The sequence below is a fragment of the Nylanderia fulva genome, unplaced genomic scaffold (assembly GCF_048542155.1).
Source record: "Nylanderia fulva isolate GAGA-0341 unplaced genomic scaffold, ASM4854215v1 Scaffold28, whole genome shotgun sequence".
Classification (NCBI taxonomy): Eukaryota; Metazoa; Arthropoda; class Insecta; order Hymenoptera; family Formicidae; genus Nylanderia; species Nylanderia fulva.
In genome coordinates, this window is record NW_028190347.1 from 554,469 (window position 1) to 572,901 (window position 18,433).

Genomic DNA, 18,433 nt, shown 5'->3' on the forward strand with positions numbered 1-18,433 from the left:
CGACCGTTCGGGCAAACATGATCTGTCAAACTAGTCTAATGACAGTCGATAAAACAGAAACTCGCGATCGGCTGGTTCGCTTTTTTTTATTTGTTTATTTTATTTATACCTGCGTTAGGTTAGGTTATTCTAATTGATACAGGATCAATTATTGATCCAGGATTGATATAGATCAAATATGTAAGAATTAATCATATATATATATATATATATATATATTCATTAAATTGATTAATGAATTAAATTCATACGTAGAAAAATTTTAGTTTAATTTAATTAATATTACACGTACATGTTCATTATCCGTTTTATCGATATTGAAATCACTTGGCAACGTACTTGTTACGAGCTATTATACTGTACACTCTCACTGTCTTCAATAATTGATATTTATTGTCGATAGAATATTCGTATATATTATTATTTTGTTTTTTAATACATTAGATTAAAAAGATGGAGAAAACGAAAAAAGCGGAAAAATCATCGATTGATCCTCATAGAGAATTTTTGGATATGGATACGGATGAAGAGGACTTTGGTCGACAAGGTTTTTTTCTTTAATACTCGATCCTTTTAAATCGATGCTAATTAATAAAAAATTAATCATGTACGATAATAATTGTTTATTTGAAATATATATTTCAGAAAGTCCGGAAACGGAAGAGGAACATCTTTCTGAACCGGTTAAGCCGGTCATTGATGAACAAGACTTAAATAAATTGGTTAGTTATTTCGTTGAATTTAATTAAATACTTTAGGCTTTTTGCGACTTGAACATAAATACATATAAATACATTTTGATAATTTTAATTTATTTTTTAAAATTTTATTTTATATTTGTATTTTTTTTATTTTTAGAATGTTCTTTGATAATGAAATCTATAATATAATATATATATATATATATATATGCTCTCATTTTTTTATTTCTTGATATATAAACTTGTTTTAAAAAACTTGCAATTTATATATAACATTTAAATTAAATCATAAAAATTAACTTGATTTGTATTTCTTTTGTGTGCTTTTATTCTTTTTATGTATTTTTATTCTTCTTGCTATATAAACAACTGCAGTTGTTTATATAGCAAGAAGAATAAAAATACATTAGAAGAATAAAAGCAGTTTCATGAAAAAATAATTAAAATTATATTTAAATTTTTTAAAGTTTAATTTATAATTATATATTGATTTTTTAATCATTATTAGAATGCAACTTAAGATTTACTATTATATTCAACATCATTCCATAGGTACAATATGTAAAAGATCTTACAATGCTTTCTTCGATCAAGGACTCCGATTGGAACGAAAATTGTCATACAATTATTCGCGAGTACTTCGAGAATCCAGTTCACGCATTATTAAGTATATATTTTGAGATGGATACATTGAGAGCGCGATTAAATATTCCAGAAGATGACCAAATTGAATTCGTATATTTTTTGCGGACGCCTTGGCACATCTTCACTGTCGATAATTTTCACGCCATGGTCATTTTTGGCAGCATCAATCGTAATGCGATGATGTGCGTGTTGAAAGCTATGGAAAATATGTATGCACCTGCTGCACTCAATAGTGGTGAATGGCCAGAGAGTATCCTTATCTATATAAATACTTAATCTAATTATTATAATTGAAATTGAAAGTAACAATTTTGATTAATCATCAACGCATCTTTCAGAAAATTCGTACAATCCAATAAATAATAATAGTAATAAAAATTGGTGTAATCAGAAATTAATTGTTGAAGTTAAATAATTAATTATTATATATATAAAATCATTAATTCTTTAAATTAATTATGAGGATATAGATTGTACTTCAAAATTATTTAATTATAATTTAATTATAATTATCAAGCAAAATACAAATATTTTTTTTAATCGAAGTAGTTATCAGGAATAATCTGGTGTTCAATCTACACAACTTTTTAACATGTTTAACTGAATCGGTTTACAAACCAATGGGTTTGACTAAGCTTTATGTACCGAAAGAAAATTTGCCTGATGTCGCAGCACCACCCAGAGATGAAAAGCCAGATTTATCTAAGGAAGATGGACAATATGTTTCTAATAAATTGCGAGAATCGGAAAAGGCACAGATAGATAGATTTGAAGGAATCGTACGATATTGGATCAAACAGATACAAGAAGCATTAGCGAATACATCTAAGAACACAACTAAAGGAATCATTTTTGACGAGCTGCAACATTGGACAGCGATATGTTAGTTTTAAATATATATTATTGCATTTTACATATTACATAAATTTTACATATATTAAATTGTAAGCATAATTGATCATCATTTAAAATTTTCACTACTTAAAAAATAAAAAAAGAAATAACAATTATTTTGTCTCAGGAAAAAGAGTTATTTGGTATTGTTTTTTCTTACTTAATCAGAGATTTACTTATTAAAATATCTATGCTGCAATTAAGATAAAGGTCTAAAATGTTTTATTTGCAGATTTCAATCTGTGCTGTTTACACGATCAACTGTCGAGTAAAGAAATTCAATCAATATTACGTCTGTTGGAGAATGTTCGTTCTCCGAGTGTAGACTCTTTTCAACTATTGACGTTACAACTTCACCAAGGATTAGAACAAGCTGCATCCAATATTGCATATCTGAATGTTTTGTCGGAGGCATGCAACGATTTGAAATGCCCGAATGAGATCGAAGAGCCTATAACGAAAATATTGCTTTTGATACTGTTTATCTGGACGGAATCGCCGTTTTATAATATATCGTATGATTATTTTATATCATTTATATAATGGATAAATCGTTAAGATATTTAGAACTCTATTTAAACTATCAATTATTTCATTAAAAAATACTTTAATGTCATAATTATGAATTGATCTTAATTAGAAAAGAAATCTGCATACCATGATTAAAGAATTGATTGATAAAAGAATAATTATATTTATCTATAGGGACAACATCGAGATACTGTGTGAGATTATAAGCACTCAAATAGTGCTTCAATGTAAGAATTATGTCGATTTACAAGCAATATTAGAAGGCGATGTGGAAAATGGAATAAACATACTTGAGAAATGTATTTCTTGCTGCAAAACATACAGAATCGTATACAACAAAGTATCTTGTAGAATTTATAATTAGTATATTTCTACCAAGAGCTTCTACAAATTATTAATAAATTTTAAATCATTAGAATTTGGAAACAGAGTCTAAGTTATATTTGTCTCGTTATTAGAATCGAAACAATTTACATTATCAACTACAAATGAAATGCTCCAAAAACTTTTAAAACTATTTCAGCATTAGCTAAAACCAGAAATATTATATTTATAGAACTTTTATAAATGAATAGATCGATATAATTTGTGGAGAATTTTGATAAAGTCGGTCATATAATTATTTTAAAATCCAATAAATTTAATTGAAAAAATCGATTACAGGTCACCAGTATAACTTCGCACATAAAAACGAATAGGGATTGGCATGTGGATGAACAATTAGTATTTAAACGCATCAACACGTTTACGCAAAGATGTTACGATGTCATTGAGATTTGCAACGCTTTAATCGTATTTGGAAGGTAAAATATAAAAAAATAGAATATTCCCTATATATATAATAATAATTTTTAATTCAAAATTTCCACAATTTAACTATTAATATAGAAAGTTTATAAAAAAATATATGTATAATATTATTTCTTAATTCACATTTTTTCCAAGATATTTTAAAAGAATATATGTTATTTATTACAAATGTAAAAGAATATCCTTCCTATTATCTTACTTTATTACTTTTTTATTTGTATTTGTTTTCGATAAAGAAATATGATTAGGGAATATAAATAATATTTTAATATAGGTACATAAAATAAAAGCACATAAAAAGGATGCTAATATATATAATTAATGTCTGTAGGCGTAATAAAGTGGGAATGATCGGCGGTGCAAAGGGTACTGAACACGAAGATTATTGCTGCCGAATAGAGAATTTATTTTACGAGAATCTCGAAAAAGTCAAACTAGTTCGCGATAACATTCTGGACGTTACGAATTCCACATGGCTAAAAAATATGCAGAAGTTTAGAGACTCTGTGACAGAATTGGAGAATATGGTTATAAGTCTGATCGATCGAATATTTGAAGAAGTTCAAACTATTGAGGAGGGTATTGAGGCTATTTATGCTTTGCAACGCTTTAAACATAGAGAATCCTTGCGAGATACGTTATCAACAAAATGGGTACAGGTAAGAAAAGTTTCTCATATAAAAGAAAGTGAAGATAAGAATGCAAAACTTCCTTTATTCTACGCAATAAAATGCAAATAAATATAAAATAAATATATATATATATATATATATATATATATTTAATGTAAATAATAAAAATAAAATATATATAATGCTATTAAAAGTATAATATATATTTATAATGCAATAAATTAACACGTGTTAATTTATTAATATATCTGTACAGATGTATGCATTTTTTAGGTATGGAAGATATTTAGTAAAGAAATAGAGAGTTGCAGCAATAGCATGACTCTACGTGAAGTATATCATCCATTGCTTCAACAACACTCGGAAAATGCAATTATGCTGTGCCTTAGTAAATATTTAGAACGATTATTTGACATGATGATTGATGCGTCTGACTGGATAGGGGAATGTGCAGCCGAAAAGTAAGCATAATTGATCTAAGTTGACAATTTTTTTATATATTCTAAGAAATACAAAGCATATTTCTTTGTTCCAAGATTTTCTTTTATAATTTCCATTCTTATTTTTATGACATATAAAAATACTAATTGCACATTTTGCTTTTTACTTGCTTTTTTATTTTTGATACATAACAAATTAAAACAATAATTTAAAAAGCAATATAAAAATTTTATAATTATTGAAAAATCTGAGAATATATATATATATATATATATATATATATATATATATATATAATGTGCAAATTCAGCTAATATAAATCGTCATACAATTTGGTTTGAGATATAAAATATATTTAAAAAATAGAATTACTATAAATATATTTATTTGTATTGAATTTTAATATTAATTATTAAAAAAACAAACAAAAATTTCAGGTGTATATTAGAGCAATATAAAAAAGTGAAAAATGCAATTGATAATAAGATACAGCATAATGATGAAATCTAAAAAAATTAGTTTTTTTAAATATATATATTTGTATGTAAGTAATATATATTGAAAAAATATTAGAATTAAATATAAAATATATACAATATATCAATCCCTACGCTCTCTCTCCCCCTCTCTCTTTCTCTCTCTCTCTCTCTCTCTCTCTCGCTCTGTTATATGCATATATACTGATTATTTCTAAAAACAAATTATAGAATATCAATTCTGTGTATAGAATTTATTATATATATGTATTATTTTTTCTTTCTATTTTTCTAAAACTGCATTTGAAAACGTCATTCGAATGCACTTCCTCTTTCTTAAACGTAAAGCGGAAGTGACGTTTTCGAACACAGCTTGTTATGCTATAGAAAGTGCAAGCAAAACGAACAGATGTGTATAGTGCAGTAATCATAATAAACATAGAAATTTTGATATTATCAAAATGAATTTAGAACTATTAGGTAAATACATGGTTTACTTAAATATTCAATAAATATATGTCATTAATAATAATTTGAGAAATCGAAGTATTATAGAGATCAATTATTTTAAATGTGCATCTAATTGCAAGTATTTGGTGAAGTTTTTTTTGTAATTTGTATTTTCCATTTTTCTTAATATAAATTTTATTTGTTACTTCCAGTAAACATAAAGGCATAGTAATTAACTTTAAATTCTGACACTTATTTTTCTAGCATACGTTTTAATATAGGTTATAATATATTTTAATATATATTTGTTTTTACAGAATCATTTGGACAAAACTATCCAGAGGTATGTATCTCACTTTAATCTTATTTTTATCAATAAAATAATGAGTAATATTAATTAAACGTATTTTTATAATTACTCTTAGGAGTTTGATGGCACGTTAGATTGTATATCTCTTGCTGTAACGTGTACATTTAATAAGAGAGGGACGCTACTTGCCGTTGGATGCAATGATGGAAGAATTGTAATTTGGGATTTTTTGACTCGTGGAATAGCTAAGATTATTAGTGCCCATGTACATCCTGTTTGTTCATTGAGGTAAGTTATATACAGTATAGTACAATAATATAGAGTAAATTTGGTATACGAAGAGATAATTACTTGTGAAAGTATATGATAACTTATTAATAAAAAATAATTGAGTCGAAAAGAAACATAAAGAAATTGAATATATTGTTAAAGAAGTCAAATGTTAAAGTATACTAAATGTAATGTATCTTTTAGTTGGTCTAGAAATGGTCATAAGTTGTTAAGTGCTTCAACAGATAATAATGTTTGTATATGGGACGTTCTATCTGGAGAATGTGATCAGAAATACAGGTTTCCTTCTCCAATATTGAAGGTGCAATTTCATCCAAGAAATCTCAACAAATTTCTAGTGTGCCCCATGCGTCATGCTGCTGTTATGGTTGATGTTGAAGGAACACATAGAGTTATACCACTTGATGAAGATGTATGTATTATATGATGTATATATCATTGAATCTTTATAATAGCTTAATAATTCTTTTCACATAAATACTTGAAAACAGAAATGACATTGGTCATCAAAAACAATATTACTTTAATTTCAGAGTGATTTAAACATAGTAGCATCATTTGATAGACGTGGTGATTATGTATATACAGGAAATGCTCGTGGTAGAGTCTTGGTTCTAGATGCCGAGACATTAACTGTGAAGGCTTCTTATAAAATAACACAGGGTACAGCTAGTAATACAGCAGTGAAAAGTATAGAATTTGCACGACGAGGCTCCTGTTTTCTAGTTAATACATCTGATAGAGTAATACGTGTATATGACAGTACTGAAATATTAGCATGTGGTAAGGATGGTGAACCTGAGCCAATTCAGAAATTGCAAGATCTTGTAAATAAAACAATGTGGAAAAAATGTTGCTTTTCTGGTGATGGAGAATATGTGTGTGCTGGATCGGCGAGACAACATGCATTGTATGTGTGGGAAAAAAGTATTGGAAATTTAGTGAAAATTTTACATGGAACTAAGGGCGAGCTTTTACTTGATGTTGTGGTAAGAAAATTTTATTTATACTTATCATAATGTTTTTTTAATCTTTAATTAAAATAGTAATAAGTATCCATAATAAAATGTACTATTCTTTTTTTGTGACAGTGGCATCCAGTGAGACCAATAATTGCATCTATCTCATCGGGTGTAGTTTCTATTTGGGCTCAAAACCAGGTGGAGAATTGGTCTGCATTTGCACCAGATTTTAAGGAATTGGATGAAAATGTTGAATATGAAGAAAGAGAAAGTGAATTTGATTTGAGTGATGAAGATAAATCTGTAGTACAAGGAGAAGAGGCTCAGGATGAAGAAATAGAGGTTGATGTCGCATCGATTGATAGAGTTGCTGCATTTTGTAGCTCTGATGAAGAAACTGAAGATATTGGTTCTCTTCAATTTCTACCTATATCTCCCGATGTGGAAGATTCTGAAGATACTCAAGTAACACCACATGAAGCGCCAATGAAAAAACATCGTTCGCACGACATAGACTTGCAAGGAGCACCAATTGGTGGTAAGATATCGCTATAAAATAATTATGTTCAGAAACAATTGTGAATACTGACTTAATTTTATACTAATATTAATTAATAATTTATAGAAATGCATCCTTTGTTAAACAAAGGAAAAGATAAACCAACCACGAAAAAAGGAAGACCAAGATTAGAACATAAAAAGGGAAAATAATTAAATATATAAGATGTTTAATGTATAAGATAAATAATATAGAAAAACACAAAAACAATAAAAATTGAATATTTATAGAAGAACATGAAAGAAAATGAAGATTATTATTAAAAGAAAAAATTAAATGATACTTTTTAATTTCTATCTATATCTCCAAATGTAAAAGATTCTGAAAAATATCTCAAATCAATTCTCTTTCAAATTCTTATTATTTATAAATTAATTATACATGAAACAATAAGAGGAATTTAAGAAATTGACGTGACAGTACCACAGTCAATTTTTTTGACTACGATATTAGAATGATATTAACCAATCAACATAAGGGGAACCCAATTGTGAAGGAAAACAGCTAATGAAGAATAGAGGAAAATTCAGAATAAAGAATCTCAGGATAGAGGAAGTCGACTGTGTACGTATGTACGTTTTTTATCAGATCGCATTGTCTATCCAATATCTGATTTGATCTTCGATTAACGCATATAAGCGGATAATTAAATGGCTTCGATAATTAAATGATTAAGAGGCGTTAACCGGAGACCGGTAGGACTCCGGTCGTTGAACGGTTAACGTCGTCGCCGTGTTTTGTTACGTGCGCGCGTCCCGCAAGTGTCATTTACATCAGTTGTGCGAAGAGGACGGTGCCGTTCGTTTCGGCGAAGTCAAAGAACCGGAGTAGTTAATTGACTGACTTGGAGGCAGACACGTGAAGACGCGGGAACACCGAAATTCTTATAGATCATGATTCGATCAAGCCTCGTGTTTATGCTAATCATCGTCGTCTCGTATCATGTCACTACCGGTGAAGATTGCAAAGGATGCGTCCCTTTGGACTCCTATTCCTTCGACAAGGTATGGAAAAGAAATATGATCGATAATTTTCGACTGAGTAATATAAATCGACTATTTTAATTTTGAAAAAATTTAATAAAATAACATACTAGATTAAGGTTTGAAATATATTTTATTTTTATATGTCAGATTTGCGTTGTGCAAAAATTTTATCACGAAATTCGGCTTAGATGATAAAATTAATGTGGAAGTTATGAAATTAATAACATAATTGAGAATTATTTTTTTTTGTTTTATAACTACGACATATAATTTGTAATAATGAAAAGAAAGAAAAAGTATATGTATATATATATATTTTCTATGCATTAAAAAAAAAATAATGAGATGAGAGATGAAATAATTCGATCAATTTTCACTGTGCTTAGCTTTAAAGTTGCTATAGTTACGTGCCACGTTGGCAAGTTGCATCATATTTTGATTCATGTAAGCGTTATTTATTCATAATAATTCGATTCTATTAGACGACGAATCGATTGAATGTTAAGACATATGTTTCTTTGAGAAAATGTATGTCGTTGTAATTAATTGTAATTATCATATATAATATAATTATATCCAAAAATGTATTTATAATATATCTAAAAACACAATGTAATAATCGCTAAAATCGTGACTGCATTTGCAACTTTTAAAGCAAGAATAGGTAATAATGATAATATTATCACTGCACATAATATCATTTTTACGAAGTGTATGCAATAAATGCATTATGGATATATCAAGAAAAAATATTCGATAATTTATTTAAAAAATACGTATATGTATATATATATTTTTTCTTTTAATATATAAAATCAAGTACATTGTTTCTGCATTCACAAAAATATAGTTCATGCATCTTTTTTTTACGAGTGCGAAACATTTAAAACGGTTCCAATTATTAGCACCTCGTTCGCAACTTTCTTTATGTAGGATTTTGTAATTAAAAGTATTATTTTCAATTTACAGTACCGTTCAAAATTATATTACCTTTTGATTTTTTCAGCATAACATGTTTTAAAATACACGGATCTGTATCAAATCATAACATGTTTTGAAGGTTGATATAACATTGAATTATAATTCAATATATGATATACCGTCCTTCAAAACATGTTATGATTTGTGTAAAGATCCGTGCACTTTAAAACAAGTTATGCTGAAAAAAATTAAAAGGTAATCTAATTATTTTGACCGGTACTGTATACAATATAAATATTATATATATATAAAATATTTATATTGTATATATATATATTTTATATATTTTATTTAATAATATATATATATATATTATATATATATATATATATATATATATATATTTTTTGTATATATATTTATATATAATTTTTATATTACATATATATATTTTTTTTATCATTGCAGGTGATTCCTAGATTCAAGGTGGTACTCGTTAAATTCGACGTCGCATTTCCATATGGTGGCAAACACGAACAATATGCGACAGTGGCAGCCGATACTAAGGATTCGCAAGATCTCCTAATAGCCACAGTGGGTGTTAAAGATTTTGGTAATAAGGATAATTCCGATTTGGCTCAACGTTATAACATCAAGAAGGAGGACTTCCCGGTAGTCCTATTATTCGTTCAAGGTAAATCGGAACCGACAAGATTTACTACCGAAAAATATTCTGATTTCACCGGCGAATACTTGAAGCGATTCATCAGAGCAAACTCAAGAGTATACTTAGGCCTACCAGGATGCATAGAACGATTAGATAAATTAGCCGAGACATTCAAAGCCGCGAACGAACAGGAAAGACAGGTAATTTAATGCTAATAAAATTAGGCAAATATAATCTATTAATGTTCGATAAAAAAGCAGGATATAATTTTTCGGGAAACAAAAAATATAGAAATATTAAAAAATTCTTTTAAATTAAATTCTTATACATATTCCAATTATGCTAACATGCTGGAATATCAGCCTTGTAAACATATTGATACTTGGACAAAGAATTAAAATAATTAAACGTTTGCGATATTACTAAATTTTCTGTCTAAAAAGAGAATGTTTTCTTTTTCTTAGGAAATATTAAAAAAGGCAAGAATCTTCGAAGAGACTCTGCCAGAAGAGCAACGAGAGGCTGCAAAGACTTATGTAAAGACTATGGAGAAGATTTTGGAGAAGGGAGATGTATTTGTACAAACGGAAGAAACACGAGTACAGGGACTTCTTTATAGAGGAAAATTATCTGATCAAAAGAAACGTACAATGGAAGAGAGACGAAACATTCTACAGTCTTTCTCAGCAAGGGATGAATTATAGAGGACCACAATCAAATTTATTAATATGATTGTCCAAATGTTATATAATTTACCTAATAATTATATGTTATATAATTATATTTCATAATTGAGTTTCAGTTCGAATATTAATTGTTTGTTTTATAGTAGATTTTATGTTTCAATTTTATATAAATATAATTAATTAGAATGCACACTTGATACATTTGGACACTATTCAAAACAATATGTCACAGTATTATTTTATTCCTTATTAAATGTCATTATGTGATAAAGTATTTCTTGATCATACTTTCTACAAGATGATATGTAAGGCTACTTGCTAAGGTTGTTTATTTGTTGTGCGTGTTGTTCCTTTATACAGATACACGGACACAAGACAAACTAGGCGATAAATATTAAAAATATAGACTTTTTACATCTAGAGAAATCTGTTTATCTATGAAATTAAATATCTGAATAAATATAATTATTTATTTTTTTGTTACATATAAAAAAAGCAGCAAAAAAATAAAAATTTCTTAAAAGTATGTTCCAAACAGAAAATCTGCTATTGTCAAAGATTGTGGATTATAACATATTGTAATTTGTACACAACAATTTTATATTATATGATGTACTTGTGATTTTTTCAATATAGGATTTGATATTCTTAAAACAAACATAATATGCAATCATTAACTATAAAAAATGTGATATATAAATAATTTTTCTGAATGAAAAAATAAATAAAATTCGAGAAATTTTCTGTTCATACATTTGTCGTTGTATTTATTTTCGGTTCGTTCACAACACACGTTCTCTCACATACACACTTTCCGGTACAAATGCAATTTTGTATTAATTTACACTCAGTTTAAAAAAATCACAGATAATATATGTAACATTCGTATAAATACAGCTTTATCCCACAACTTGAAAATTTATTTAGCTTTTCTATAACGTTATTGCTAAAAAATGTCTACGTATTTATTAATTATCAGGTAATGAAACGTTAATGGCATGTGATATGCACCTCTGTGTGTGCATATAAAAACGGAATGTGACATTTGATAATAAAACTCCGCGTTATTCATGTCTTCAGATGTATATATATATATATATACATATACATAAAATTACTTTGTCTCACCTTCATCTTTCACTTTTAACTTTGTGATTTCGTTGATTATTTTCTCCTCATTTGTTGTCACATCTTTCTTTTCTGCCAACGTTGTTGATACTTTTTCGACTTCTCTCTGCTGAGAAATCGCGTCAGATTCTTCAGTCTGTTTAGACAACTTTGTCTGATCCTCATTATCAGTACTTTCATCATAACTTACATCGCTGGATTCACTGTCGCTTTCACTGAGCTTTTGTTCCGGATTGTTTTTGCCGGCATAAATCTCACATTCAGATCCCACAATCTTTTTAGCCTTTTCAAATGCTTCCTTCCACATAGAAGCATCTAACAAGTAAGTAAAATAATGCAAGGATATTAATATTTTTGTTTATATACACAAAATTTTTGATGTATATCTATTTAAAACTTACTTTCAACATTTGCAAAACGTATTGCCAGCAATTCCGGCTTGAGTTGTTCGTCTGCAAAATCTGCAAGTACACTCCAGACCCATGCCCTATCGCTGCCACAATTTGGTTTCAGTTCCATCCACGGAGTCACAAAATGATTAGCGCAGATCTTAAGAGTTTTGTCTCTGCGCATCACTACTCTAACTGTGTTTTTTGTTTTGTGTCTCAGCAATTTGACTTCTCCTGTACCACGCTCCTTCCATTCCGCTGGAATATTTGATGTATCGTAACGATATAATTTTGCTCGCCTAGGAATGACAAAAAAAACACATAAATTATTCTGTAAGTCTATTGTGTAAACAAAAAACGTATTCTTACAGTTATACTGTTTTAACTTACAGTTTTAACATCTCTGTCTCATCTTCCTCATTGTTGGACACTTCTATTAAAGGTAAAGTAACTATAGGTTCAAAATGCACATCATTTTCAGTGTTCTCCTCATCATTGTCCTGGGATTCGCAGTTGGCACCTTTCACATCAATATGATCGCCGTTTAGCTTGAAAAGGAAAAACAAAAAAAAGAAAAACAAATTTTTAAAATTTGTCGAACTTTCAAAATACAAAATTTGGGGATCAAGACAACTTCCACGTTCAAATAAATATAAAAATTGAGATCTAAATAAAGCAAAGTTAGTAAAAAGAAGATATAATTTTCGCCTTTCATGCATTGTCTCGTTCTGAATCTCGAACGAACAATGCAAACGCATAACCTGTCGCTCTTGCGACGTAATCTAAATTCGGCACAACAAATCAAACTCAATATCAACGTATTAATTTAACTAAAAAAAAAAGAAGAAAATTTCGTCAAAGTATATGTACCACGTTCTCCGGCATCTTCGTCTTCCCTGGATGAGCAAAATTACACGAATGGATCTTGTCACAATCTCGTAAGCGGTGCGAGTTTTGATGTGCAAAAAAATCGTTGATCTCAAATAATCTCTCGTAGATTCTCGCACGCGTGCGCACTAGGTGTATCTCAATCCAAAATCCCGGTGATCGCGTCCGAAGAGGAGAACCCGAGAGAGAAAAAAAGAACCATATTCAACCTCGGACGCGCATGCTCGAGCGATCGAGAATCGCGAGCTCTCGCAGGCTTCGACTGTCGATAAAGAGAAGGGGTAGGAGAAGGTGGGGGACGAAAGGGAGTGGAGTGCGCGGTTATCCGGGCGGCCATTGCGAGGTACCTTGTACGTTGAAGCCGCGCGAGCGCGAGACAGCCCAAGTGTCAAAAGTGCGGCCCTGAGGAATCCAGGCGGATCGACGATCATCCTCGCGAGAAGCTGCTCCGTTTGAAGCCCGGGACGCGCATCGAGACTCCGACCCGATGGCTGAGACCGACAAGTTGAACATCGACAACATCATAGCTCGGCTCTTGGAAGGTAAAACTGGTCGATGCGCTGTCTGAGAACGAGAAAGAAAAATGGGAGGGGGGATGGCGAGACGCAGCAGCGCAACGCGCTGCCGCGAGGCTTCCTCGGGAACCTCCTCCTGGGCTCTTCCTGGGGACGATGACCGAGCGACGACGCCCCGCGATCCCCGGGACTCTTCCTGCTCTTCAAGGGCAACTCCGGCCCGAATCCACTTGTTTCCTTGTCGCTGCTTGTTTTACTCCTGTCGTGTTACGCAATGTCCCCGAGGCCGAGGATGGGAGTCCTCGACTCGCGGATGACGTTTGTTTACGTAAATCACGGCCGACGACCTCGTCCTCGACGCGATTCTGGGCGAGGTCCGTGACGTGATTAAATCCTGTTGCGTATATCGCTCCGCTTTGCTCTCGCGATGCACGAATATTATTTTGTTGAAATTATGAGTGTTTGTGTGCATTGGCGTCCAAAGTTATTTTCTGGAAAATAAGGGAGAAAAAATATGAGAATGATTGTATTGAGTTGATGAGGCAAGTCTGAGCACTGACAAAATTTATGTTTTAAGAATAATTTTCTTATTGACTTAAATATCTAACTTTGTATGGAATTTATTGATTATGATTTGTAATTGTTTTATATTTTACAAAATATCTGAAATGTTTACTTCTTAGGCTATATGTACTTTGGAAGTTTTAATGTGGTGTTGAGAATGATAGTGAATTGATTTCACTATAATAGATGCATTTAGTACAATATTGCTCATTGAGCGCCCAGTGACTGCAATGGCTATTCATGATTGGCATAGCTTTAGATTATATTCCAATTATAAACAGCTGTGTATCAAACAGTTGTACTAAATGTATCCAGTGATTCATGTATGTGAGTGTATTGAATATTGATTCATCTGCTTTATATTTCTTTATCAGAAAAGTAATCAATATATTGAAAGATATGAAAATATGTATGACGATATAAAATGTTTATCATACTTTTACTGTTGTTGAGGTATGATCTTTTATGTTTTTTTAGTGCGAGGAGCAAGACCAGGCAAAAATGTTCAGTTGACAGAAGTGGAGATTAGAGGATTGTGTCTCAAGTCGCGAGAAATTTTTCTATCACAACCCATTCTTTTAGAACTTGAAGCACCATTAAAGATATGTGGTGAGCAAATGAAGGCGGATAAAAAATTATTTCAATTCAAATAAAAGAAGAAATTAATATTCATGTTTTATAATGACACAAATACATTATGAAACTTTTTTCACAAGGTGATATTCATGGGCAATACTACGACTTGCTGCGATTATTTGAGTATGGTGGTTTTCCTCCGGAGAGCAACTATCTTTTTTTAGGAGATTATGTTGATAGAGGGAAACAATCTTTAGAAACTATCTGTCTCCTTCTTGCCTATAAAATCAAGTACCCAGAAAATTTCTTTTTGCTGAGAGGAAATCACGAATGTGCATCCATTAATAGGATATATGGATTTTATGACGAGTGTAAATATCTATTATGAATATAAAATATCTTATGCTATCTCTGCTTATAAATTTGTTCTACAAAACATAATTATATTTTAGGTAAACGTCGTTACAATATTAAACTATGGAAAACGTTCACCGATTGCTTTAATTGCTTGCCGGTTGCTGCGATAGTAGACGAAAAGATATTTTGCTGTCATGGAGGCCTGAGTCCGGATCTGCAGAGCATGGAACAAATTAGACGTATCATGAGACCGACAGATGTACCTGATCAAGGATTACTCTGTGATTTATTGTGGTCCGATCCCGATAAAGATACCATGGGTTGGGGCGAAAACGATCGTGGTGTATCATTTACATTTGGCGCAGAAGTCGTTGCCAAATTTTTACACAAACATGACTTTGATCTTATATGCCGTGCACATCAGGTAAAAATATTTTTAATATACAGTTATATATATTCTTTTTATAACTTTGTAAGATTTTGACGTATTAAAAATGTAAAATATTTTTTTAGGTGGTGGAAGATGGTTACGAATTCTTTGCCAAACGACAATTGGTAACATTATTCTCGGCTCCGAATTATTGCGGCGAATTTGACAATGCAGGTGCCATGATGTCGGTAGACGAGACTCTCATGTGCAGTTTTCAGATTTTAAAACCAGCCGATAAGAGAAAATTCACTTACGGTGGGCTGAATGCGGGACGGCCGGTGACGCCACCGCGAGGCGCGAACAACAAAAATAAGAAGAAGTGAAATCCTTAGACTTGTCTTTTCGAATGGGATGCTTAAGATTTTACAACTGCTACTCCCTGACCCACCATCTGTTAAGACGTTACGTCCTTGTAAGAAAGAGAGAGAGAACGAAAGAGAGAAAGCGAGAGCGAGAGAGAGAACGCAAGCGAGCGAGAAAGAGAGAGAGAAAGAAGTTATAATAATTATTATTATATTATTATTATTATTATTATTATTTTCGATTGACTACGAAGCCTGCAGAAATAGTTATAATGAATCGGAATACATCTATCAGAAAATCCGGAGGGGCGTTGCTTTTCACAGAGTTTGTCGAAAGTAGTAAATGATAGAGTATGTTTGTAGCTAAATGTGTTATTGTATAAAACAAAATAGTAGAAAACCTCTGATCTATCGATGATAAGATTAGAAAAGATTTGTGTGATTGCCGGCAACAATCTTAATAATTTGCAAAGTTGAAAAAGTAAAAAGCAAAACGGCACAAAGCAAAAACTTTCAATGTAATTCGTCTTTCGCATTCGTCAATCGTAATGTCTTTTATTTTTCATCTACATTTATTCGTCGGTGTCGTCAGCATCTAATTTGCCAAGAAGATAAGACCTCTTTCGATTACTTCGCGCTGTGACGAAAATCGACATAATAATTATATTGCAATGTCAAAAAAACATACCATGCCACTCTCGCTTCATTTCATTATGTAAGTATGCTGTTAATGAAGATATCGATATACAAGTAATAACGAGCGATTGCCTAGATATATAATTCTTTAAAGTATAATAGGTATTTATATAGCTCGATACTTCTGTAAGTTGCACAAATTTGTAAACGACATCTATTACATCATACGTACTTTTATAAATATACATTTATATATGAATTGTGAAATACAGAGAGAGGAAGAGATAGATGGATAGAGAGAGAGAGAAAGATAGAGAGGAAGAGACAGAGAAACAAGTTTCGTTCTAAAAGCAAGTGTCGAAGCATTTAATGAACCATTAATGTGTACATTATTGTCTTATGACGAACGAGAACAAGTATACTGATATTGCGATTATTATGACGGCAAGGCTTCTCTGGATTAATTAATATCAACGACGCTATATAGTATCTATAAACGCGGGATAATTAATCGTGTGATTAATGAACACACGCGAGCGCACATTGGTATCACTCTATCATAGGCATCTAATTATGAAATAATATACGAAAAAGGAAAGAAACTTGTCCTTTTACGATCGAGAGTTTTCCATCTCTTGATCGAGATAGTTCTGTCAGGATCGAATCATTACTACTGTTAACATTATCCATCTTCCTCGCTTTTCACATTCATTTTATTTAGTTTTCCCACATGCATCCCTATCTTCAGCGTTCCCATTAGCCTATGCACAAAGCACGGATTCATCCCTGATAATAATAATAAAAAGAAAAAAAAAGAAAACACAATAGCTATCACGTAAAGCTATCTAGAAAAACCACGACGTGAGGATCCTACGGGATCTTGAAAGACCGATCATGTTATCCTCCTTTCTTCTTGTACACACATTAATTTCTTTTTATAAATAAAATTCACATAAAAACATCCGTCATCTCTTCAATCGATACATATATATCCATCATCCCGGCTGGCGATTTCAAATATGCGAATTTGGACAGAGTTCAATTTTATCTACTTCTAGGAGAGACTAGCAAAACGTGACTTATCTCAATATTGTTCCGCGAATATTAATTATATGTAAAGCATAAATATCGAGAGAGAATGCGCGATATAGGTACTATATATGATATTTAGAATAACTTAAATTCGTCCGTAAAGCATTCATATTCTTCACATCTATGTAAATATTCGCTCATCTCAAAGACTCATTTATTTTCTCGAAGTTTTTTTCTGATTAATCATACTGTATTTAGATAGACACACACCATCGTTCCGGCGGCTGTAATTTTATCTGCGTATTAAGAGAGATACATATATATACGTATACAAGAGGGCTAAGCCGATAACACCAATTATCATCTTGTCTTATTAAGCTCTTTGCGACGCACTTTCCATTATCGCTCATAATCTTCAGAAATAAGATAAATATTGATAACTTAATTACTTGAATTGAATTTTTTACTTATTGGGATATGATCAATAAGTAACAAAATCTATTCTAATTATAATTTGTGTTTAAAACATATAAGTATATATTTTAGAGCAAAGGGAAAGAGAGAGTAGATGAAATTAGATACATAGAAGGCTCATACCAATTAAAAACAAATTCTAATATATTGATTTATGATATCAATCATTATATCTTTATA

At 30.7% G+C, this 18,433-nt stretch overlaps 4 protein-coding genes across 8 annotated transcripts; 3 read left to right on the plus strand and 1 right to left on the minus strand.

Annotated features, from left to right (window-relative positions):
* Window positions 1-84: 84 nt before the first annotated feature.
* Window positions 85-8,694, plus strand: Rbbp5 (retinoblastoma binding protein 5). Of its 4 annotated transcripts, none has more exons than XR_003821199.1 (12): window positions 85-180; window positions 445-547; window positions 646-722; window positions 1,254-1,596; window positions 1,896-2,228; window positions 2,473-2,755; window positions 2,946-3,111; window positions 3,435-3,574; window positions 3,913-4,240; window positions 4,487-4,674; window positions 5,479-5,610; window positions 5,898-5,923. XR_003821199.1 is itself a non-coding variant. In XM_029313501.2 (12 exons), the coding sequence occupies exons 2-12, from the start codon at window positions 454-456 to the stop codon at window positions 6,011-6,013; spliced, it is 1,986 nt and encodes a 661-aa protein (XP_029169334.1). In that variant the 5' UTR covers window positions 85-180; window positions 445-453; the 3' UTR covers window positions 6,014-6,069. The 4 variants fall into 4 exon arrangements, 3 of the variants coding, with proteins under 3 accessions (XP_029169334.1, XP_029169333.1, XP_029169335.1); XM_029313501.2 differs by lacking the exon at window positions 5,479-5,610 and adding an exon at window positions 6,006-6,069; XM_029313500.2 differs by lacking the exon at window positions 5,898-5,923 and adding an exon at window positions 5,092-5,198 and having other exon boundaries at window positions 5,479-5,517.
* On the plus strand, window positions 8,586-11,902 carry wbl (endoplasmic reticulum protein 29-like protein wbl). The gene is made up of 3 exons (XM_029313506.2): window positions 8,586-8,706; window positions 10,078-10,476; window positions 10,741-11,902. Exons 1-3 carry the CDS (start codon window positions 8,596-8,598, stop codon window positions 10,978-10,980), a joined length of 750 nt encoding a protein of 249 aa, XP_029169339.1. The 5' UTR covers window positions 8,586-8,595; the 3' UTR covers window positions 10,981-11,902.
* LOC114939238 (ran-specific GTPase-activating protein) lies at window positions 11,702-13,537 on the minus strand. 2 transcript variants are annotated; one of them, XM_029313505.2, is made up of 5 exons: window positions 13,350-13,537; window positions 12,870-13,027; window positions 12,492-12,778; window positions 12,281-12,405; window positions 11,702-12,199 (listed from the first exon to the last, which is right to left on the minus strand). In XM_029313505.2, exons 1-5 carry the CDS (start codon window positions 13,362-13,364, stop codon window positions 12,077-12,079), a joined length of 708 nt encoding a protein of 235 aa, XP_029169338.1. In that variant the 5' UTR covers window positions 13,365-13,537; the 3' UTR covers window positions 11,702-12,076. The 2 variants fall into 2 exon arrangements, with proteins under 2 accessions (XP_029169338.1, XP_029169337.1); XM_029313504.2 differs by having other exon boundaries at window positions 11,702-12,405; window positions 13,350-13,534.
* A 129-nt stretch (window positions 13,538-13,666) lies between these two features.
* LOC114939237 (serine/threonine-protein phosphatase PP1-gamma catalytic subunit B) lies at window positions 13,667-17,708 on the plus strand. The gene is made up of 5 exons (XM_029313503.2): window positions 13,667-13,909; window positions 14,924-15,055; window positions 15,163-15,393; window positions 15,475-15,803; window positions 15,893-17,708. The coding sequence occupies exons 1-5, from the start codon at window positions 13,855-13,857 to the stop codon at window positions 16,130-16,132; spliced, it is 987 nt and encodes a 328-aa protein (XP_029169336.1). The 5' UTR covers window positions 13,667-13,854; the 3' UTR covers window positions 16,133-17,708.
* Window positions 17,709-18,433: the final 725 nt, after the last annotated feature.